The 7,663-nt window shown below is 44.7% G+C and overlaps 1 protein-coding gene across 1 annotated transcript; it reads right to left on the reverse strand.

The window, feature by feature from the left end:
* Positions 1-278: 278 nt before the first annotated feature.
* On the reverse strand, positions 279-7,149 carry LOC311110296 (uncharacterized protein). The gene is made up of 6 exons (XM_084188834.1): positions 6,678-7,149; positions 6,180-6,310; positions 5,606-5,800; positions 2,279-2,443; positions 1,814-1,925; positions 279-1,684 (listed from the first exon to the last, which is right to left on the reverse strand). Exons 1-6 carry the CDS (start codon positions 6,934-6,936, stop codon positions 723-725), a joined length of 1,824 nt encoding a protein of 607 aa, XP_084044960.1. The 5' UTR covers positions 6,937-7,149; the 3' UTR covers positions 279-722.
* Between the last annotated feature and the right edge of the window lie 514 nt (positions 7,150-7,663).

A 7,663-nucleotide genomic window follows, 5' to 3' on the forward strand; every position in this document is an offset into this window, starting at 1 on the left:
ACCAGAGGAGGTAGAAGCAGGTGCCACCACTCTCAGGTGGTTAGTCTTTGAGCTCCCTCCTTGACCTCTAGCTATTGTTTGGGTGTTGTTGGGATTGTGTGCTGTGTTATAGGCTAGGTACCTCTTGTGGTGAACGCTCATCCTGACCCTGTCTGTTTTGGTGGGGTAACCAGTAAGTAAGACTGCAGCTTACTTAGAATTTAAGCATAATGTTTTGGTTCGACTGAGATAAGGGAAACTCAGTCCCTGCAATGACACAAATAACGAAGTCAGTCAGCACAGAGTACATTTTGATTTAATTTAAACAAAATGGCCATACACTCACATAACGTGAAGTACAGTACTTTTATTGCACAAAATGATACGTGACAAGTAAATCTGGTACCCTCGATTTGATAAAAATTCATTTTAGAATACTTTGGAAAAGGTTCATCATTACATTACAACAGCTTCACAACTTTATGTTAAGTAAACATGAATTAAGGCACTGACTATCCTTATCTCACTATAAAACACCTGTATCAACCTAAAGGGAATTAGTTGTCACTCTTCATCAGTGAAGCATTTTTACAGACACCATCTCACCAACCATTACCATATCATCTACTCTGCCTCATCATACTCATTCTTTCCTCAGTTCACCTCATCCAGTTCCCTACTACATCCAAAACCAACAGAATTAACTACAAACTAACTAGTACTACATTACATATCACTATACTCTATACATGGGCCGTGTGCATTTTCTGCTGGTGTATCCTGAGGTAGCTCCTTTCTGAGAACCTCTTCCCACAGTGCATACAGGCGAATGGCCTCTCTCCCGTGTGCATCTTCAGGTGCATCTTCAGCTGGTGCTTGTGGGAGAACCTCTTCTCACACTGGGGGCAGCTGTAGGGTTTCTCCCCTGTGTGGACCCTCTGGTGCCTCTTCAGCTTGGACAAGTGGGAGAAACTGGCCCCGCACAGGTGGCAGCCGAACGGTTTCTCCTCCGTGTGTATCCTCTGGTGGATCTCCACCTGTTTGGCGAAACTGAAGGCTTTCCCACAGAACGAACACTGGAAGCGCTTCTCTTTGCCACCGGATCTAGTGATAGCATTACTACTACTGTCATTTGTCAATGGGCTTGTGTAGCCATTTGGTGTTGAGGCACTGGCATTGTCTGAGGTCTGGTTTAACATAAGAAGAGTGTGAGGAGGACGAAGGCCAGGGAGTGTCTGTGTTGTCACAGGGTCCATGTTCCAGTTGATAGATCCTATAGAAGGCAGGCTGAAGGCAGCATCTGTTAGGGGGTTAACCTGAGGCGCCATCAGTCTCTCTGAATCACAAATATAGGAGCAGGACGGAGCATCACTAGCCACGTCTGTGTCTGTTCGCTCCTGCTGCATACGAACCTGGCCTCCCCGTCCCCGCAGACCAAATCTACGCCTCGCCCTGGTCTCAGCCAGTCTGTTGTCATAGAGATTAAGTTTGGTGGTTGTTTTGTGTTCCACTGTCTGTTTCTGGTTAACAGTGTTGTTCCCCAGCCCAGAGTTGAGGATGATGTCCCATCCACTGACCTCCACTATGTCGTCTCTGGACCTGGCCTGCTCAGTGATGTTGTCCCATGGGCCCTTGGCTGCACTGGATTGGGTCTGGGAATCCAAGATGGCCGCCCAGTCTCCTCTGTTAGCCTCCAGCCAACCACCTGCAGGAGGAGGTTAGAAAATAAACTCTACATATGGAGTTTTTTTTGTCAATTACCTGGTGAAGTCAATACATTGTGTTTTTGTATGTAAACATAAGTTGCTGTAGACTATATGTATTTCTCCCTTACCTTGCTCCCCCATCTTTAGTCCACTCAGCAGATCAATGCTCTCTGGTCCGTCTTCTATTGTCTCCGCTTTGACCAGCAGCAGATCAGGCTTCCCATTCTCCATGTCTACTGACTAAGAGATACAGAGTGAGAGGATGTTGGATCAATAATCTGATATGAGCACCCTGCTATGGAGCATCTTCTGATTGGGCAATGAGGGATTGCTTTGAGTACTATACACTATTTAATGGTGATATTTCAAAGGCATGGTCCCACACTTAAGACAAAATTAATCAAGGCCTGTATCCCCAAAGTCTCAGAGTAGAAGTGCTGATAGAGGATCAGGTCCTCACCTGTCTATATAGTCTTATTCATTATCATCTAAAGGGCAAAACTGATCCTAGATCAGCACTCCTACTCTGAGAGGCTTTGTGGATACGGGCCCTGACCTAATACCATTCAGACAGTAGTTCACAGTGGCCTCACCTCAGTGAGTCTGTGTGTGGTCCTGTGCTGCTCAGCTGGTTCCTCTGTGGGTTCAGGAGGAGGTGTAGTCTGGTTGTCCTCCATGACCATGGTTCCCTCAGGGTTCCCCAGACCGTCCTCACACCCCTCCTCCTTCACCAGCAGCACCTCTGGACCCTCCTCCTCCTGGAAGTGACAGGTGATACAGATTACACAGACACTCCCTAAGGTACGTACAGTTGAAGTCGGAAGTTTACGTACACCTTAGCCTAATACATTGAAACTCAGTTTTTCACAATTCCTGACATTTATCCTAGTACAAAGTACCTGTCTTTGGGAGAATGATTTAGTTCAGCTTTTATTTATTTCATCACATTCCCAGTGGGTCAGAAGTTTACATTCACTCAATTAGTATTTGGTAGCATTGCCTTTAAATTGTTTAACTTGGGTCAAACGTTTCGGGTAGCCTTCCACAAGCTTCCCACAATAAGGTGTGTGAATTTTGGCCCATTCCTCCTGACAGAGCTGGTGTAACTGAGTTAGTTTGTAGGCCTCCTTGCTCGCACACGCTTTTTCATTTCTGACCACAATTTTCTATAGGATTGAGGTCAGGGCTTTGGGATGGCCACTCCAATACCTTGACTTTGTTGTCCTTAAGCCATTTTGCCACAACTTTGGAAGTATGCTTGGGGTCACTGTCCATTTGGAAGACCTATTTGCGACCAAGCGACCTAATTTTCCTTCCTCATGATGCCATCTATTTTGTGAAGTGCACCAGTCCCTCCTGCAGCAAAGCACCCCCACAGAATTATGCTGCCACCCCCGTGCTTCACGGTTGGGATGGTGTTTTTCGGCTTGCAACCACCCCCTTTTTCCTCCAAACGTAACGATGGTCATTATGGCCAAACAGTTCAATTTTTGTTTCATCAGACTAGACGACATTTCTCCAAAAAGTACGATCTTTGTCCCCATGTCCAGTTGCAAACCGTAGTCTGGCTTTTTTATGGCGGTTTTGGAGCAGTGGCTTCTTCCTTGCTGAGCGGCCTTTCAGGTTATGTCGATTTGCACTTTTCGCACCAAAGTACGTTAATCTCTAGGAGACAGAACGCTTCTCCTTCCTGAGCGGTATGACGGCTGTATGGTCCCATGGTGTTTATAGTTGCGTACTATTGTTTGTACAGATGAACGTGGTACCTTCAGGCATTTGGAAATTGCTCCCAAGGATGAACCAGACTTGTGGAGGTCTACAATTCTTTTTCTGAGGTCTTGGCTGATTTCTTTTGATTTTCCCATGATGTCAAGCAGAGAGGCACTGAGTTTAACGGTAGGCCTTGAAATACATCCACGGGTACACCTCCAATTGACTCAAATGATGTCAATTAGCCTATCAGAAGCTTCTAAAGCCATGACATCATTTTCTGGAATTTTCCAAGCAGTTTAAAGGCACCGTCAACTTAGTGTATGTAAACTTCTGACCCGCTGGAATTGTGATACAGTGAATTATAAGTGAAATAATCTGTCTGTAAACAATTGTTGGAAAAATTATTTGTGTCATGCACAAAGTAGATGTCCTAACCGACTTGCCAAAACTATAATTTGTTAACAAGAAATTTGTGGAGTGGTTGAAAAACGAGTTTGAATGACTCCAACCTAAGTGTATGTAAACTTCTGACTTCAACTGTACACACACACAGATAAAACACTTCCAACATGGAGTGTTAACCCATCCCCACTACATTTGAGTCCTATACTGTAGTTACATAATGACTTCATTGTTGTTAAACCCATCATGGTGGACATAAATATGATGTTGTGGGTAAAGATGTGTCAGCTATGATAAGTCAAAAGTAATCAGACAAACGTGACTGAACTATTTTTACGTGTACAGTAGGTGTTTGCTAGTGTGTGGGTATGTGTAGGTATATTTCAGTGTATATTGGTTATAAAGCGCTGTCAGTGTATGCAGAATAATGTGAGATCAGATGTGATGTTTACTAAAGTCTTCGAATGAAAACTCCCATTTTGTGTTTATTAAACATAAAAAAGTTATAAATAAACCATATGAAAACCACACATCAACTGCAATCATTTTCTCAGTAAAGAAATTAAGTAGTTTAATGGAAGTAATGAAATAGGCATTTGTGCACATCATATAGCCTACACAGTACAAAACCAATATGTAACAACCTTTTTTAGGCTTATATATGCCTTATAAATCAGACAATGTCTGGATGCAATATTTTATCCAGGAATATTGAACACTGAAATCTGTTACTCTCGTTATTCCAAATGCATTTGTGGATTTTTCTGCTGACAACAATGAAAATGAATCTGGAATGTGTACTTTCTATGTTATAGAGTGGAATGGTTTTTCTGCTGGTGTATCCTGAGGTAGCTCCTTTCTGAGAACCTCTTCCTGCAGTGCGTACAGGCGAACGGCCTCTCTCCCGTGTGGACCTTTAGGTGCATCTTCAGGTTGCCAGACTGGGCGAAACGCATGAGACACTGGGGGCAGCTGTAGGGTTTCTCTCCTGTGTGGACCCTCTGGTGCCTTTTCAGGTTGCCAGCCTCTGCGAATCGCATGTGACACTGGGTACAGCTGAATGGTTTCTCCCCTGTGTGGACCCTCTGGTGGATCTCCACCTTCTGGAGGCAGCTGAATCCTTTGTTACAGAACATGCAGAGGAACCGTTTCACTTTACTAATGCCTGATGTTTGTCCCCCTCCCTGAGCCTTGGCCCTTTGGTCCTTTGAGTTCAATAACTGATCGGAAGGCCCCATTGACGTGGACACTGGTTCGCAATCCCTGAGCGCGTGTAAAGGGGAGTGGGTCACGACATCTGGATTTGTCTCTAAGCTTTCCCTGTAATCTAAGAAATCTCTGCCTTGTGAGTGTCCTTCTCCTAAGTGAGTCTCATTCCATATCAGAGGAGTGTCGCCCTCCACTTTCACAGTCACCTCATTTATGACTATAACCTCCTCTTTCTTATCTAGGCACCCTTCAGAGTATACACTACTACTGTACTGGTTCCAGTCCCCTCTAGACAGATCAGTCTGTGTCTCTAAACCCAAGGGCATGTTGCCAGGGTCCATCTCTGTAGTGTAAGAACAAGACAGATCTTTGCTAGTCTCTAACACGTCACCTGAGTCTCGATGGGAATGAACCGTCCTCGGGCTACCGTAAAGTAAATACTCTGAGCTGGGAGCAGGAGGACAGCCCGGTCTCCCCAGGCCCAGTCTCTCTGGGTCTGACCTGTGGTCAGATGCTGTGTGTAAGAGCCTTTGTGTTACAGTTAAAGTCTCTGTGCCTGTCTCTGACTTGAGGACGGCGTTCGGCGTTCCACTGACCTCCGTCATGCTGTGTCGGATCCTGTGCTGGGGCACCGTGGCGAGGTCTGCCGTGGCGAGGTCTGCCGTGGCTACAGGAGGCGCCACTCCAACCGCTGCTCCAGTCTGGATATTTCTGCTGTGTTGTGGGTCGTCTCTTTCAGTCGTCTCCTGCTTGACCAGAGACAATCCTCCAGTACCTGCAGCCTCTGCAGACTGACACAAGAAGAGATTAGGTTATTATCGGTACATGAGTTTAATTGGATAACAATCAGGGAATATAATAATATAAAGATAATATGCCATTTAGCAGACGCTTTTATCCAAAGCGACTTACAGTCATGCGTGCATACATTTTTGTGTATGGGTGGTCCCGGGGATCGAACCCACTACCTTGACGTTACAAGCGCCGTGCTCTACCAGCTGAGCTACAGAGGACCACAATATAATAACAATGTCGTAGGGAAGTCTCACAAGCTCCCCTATGACAGATAAATAAGGATGTACATGTAAGCAAATGAATAGCTGAGGGGAGCCTTTCTGAAATAAACGAGCTACAGTTGATGTACTGTCATTTTTACATTATGACACTAACCTCTATCACGATAACATGCTGGGTTGAGGTTCCACTCCCCTCATCTATAGCTATGGGTTGGTCATCTCTCCATGCACTGTGTCCCGCTGGCTTCACAAAGCTCATGTGGCCTCCAGTGAAATGTCCTTCACCTAAGATAGTGATTGGGGGAAAAGGGGTGGTTAAGTTAGGTACTGTCAATGCGCAACTCTATATTGTACACTATTGACACTGTCTACAATTGGCAAGGATGTAAGGTAACACTATTTCTTGATCAATGTGTTATGTTCCATGCATCACATTGTTTTCATTGAGTAGATAATAGGAAATTCAGTAAATCAAGAATCTGGTTAGAATATGATAGTGTCTTTGCGCAAGTGCTTACTATCCAAAAACTGACCAAGACCCGATTCTGGTTAACACATCTGAACACGTGTGCAGAAGGTAATGGAGCGAAAGGCACTAAGCTATATATGAACGGCGACAGGTCGCGCAGCCTCGGTCTTATGCAAAATGTACCTCTTACTATTCCTCTGTATCGGTCGACGACCTTGACACTACTAGGACGACTGGCGAGGACGCGCTCCCGTGCCACCTTCATGTCCATTAGTTGTAGTTTCTTCCGCAACCCCCTGTTTTCTTTCTGACTTTGAGAAATTTCCAATCGAAACACTTTATAGTCGTCGTCTACGAGTTTACAGATCTCTGCCACGGCTGCATTCGCTAGCACCTCCATAATGGAAGCTATTTGAGTGTGAAAAACCATACAGTTAGCCATTGTTAGCAACTAGCTAGCGTTACGTAGCTCTATCAACCAAGTCCTGTCTCCAACGCGAATTAAAGACTACCTACTGTAAGTATGTGATGCTATGCAGTTAAATTAGTCACATTTTTAGTTCCATTGTGTTAATAAACCTATAAATAACAACAATAAAAATGCTAACGTGGAAATTGTTCTTGATTACTGTTCACTTCCGTTTACTACTTCTTCTTCGATGTCATGGTGTTCACACATTTTGTTTGTGCATGCCGCCACCTAGTGTGTGGTCGATCACGTTACATTTTGTGATACAAAAATTAAAAACGGGAAAAACGGAGTAAAAACCCCACCACCAACTAACCCTACACCTATCTACCACTATTTCATGAAACAAATAAAAATCACCACCCCATTCCACTACTTTAACGGCCTGGGAGGACGGGACTCTTCCGTTAAACAGACCTTGTAACTCTTACATTTACGTCATTTAGCAGACGCTCTTATCCAGAGCGACTTACAGTTAGTGCATACATTTTCATCCTGGCCCCCCGTGGGAAACGAACCCACAACCCTGGCGTTGCAAGCGCCATGCTCTACCAACTGAGCTTCAGGGGACTTCTGCAGTAAAACCTGGCAAACCCAAGTACTTCTCAGCAGCTGCCACCACAACATATATTTTCGGTGATTTACATTCCATTCCTGTGGTACAGTTGATAATCATGGCAATGAATGCTAAGAAGCCAAC

The sequence above is a fragment of the Coregonus lavaretus genome, assembly GCF_964263955.1.
Source record: "Coregonus lavaretus genome assembly, contig: SUPER_35_unloc_3, whole genome shotgun sequence".
NCBI classification, from domain to species: domain Eukaryota; kingdom Metazoa; phylum Chordata; class Actinopteri; order Salmoniformes; family Salmonidae; genus Coregonus; species Coregonus lavaretus.

Coding starts and splice junctions, on each gene's coding strand:
- LOC311110296 (XM_084188834.1), bottom strand. CDS start 6,936: ATGGCTAACTGTATGGTTTTTCACACTCAAATAGCTTCCATTATGGAG. Junction 6,311..6,677: donor ATACAGAGGAATAGTAAGAG/GTACATTTTGCA, acceptor TCACTATCTTAG/GTGAAGGACATTTCACTGGA. Junction 2,444..5,605: donor TCCGACACAGCATGACGGAG/GTCAGTGGAACG, acceptor TGTCACTTCCAG/GAGGAGGAGGGTCCAGAGGT.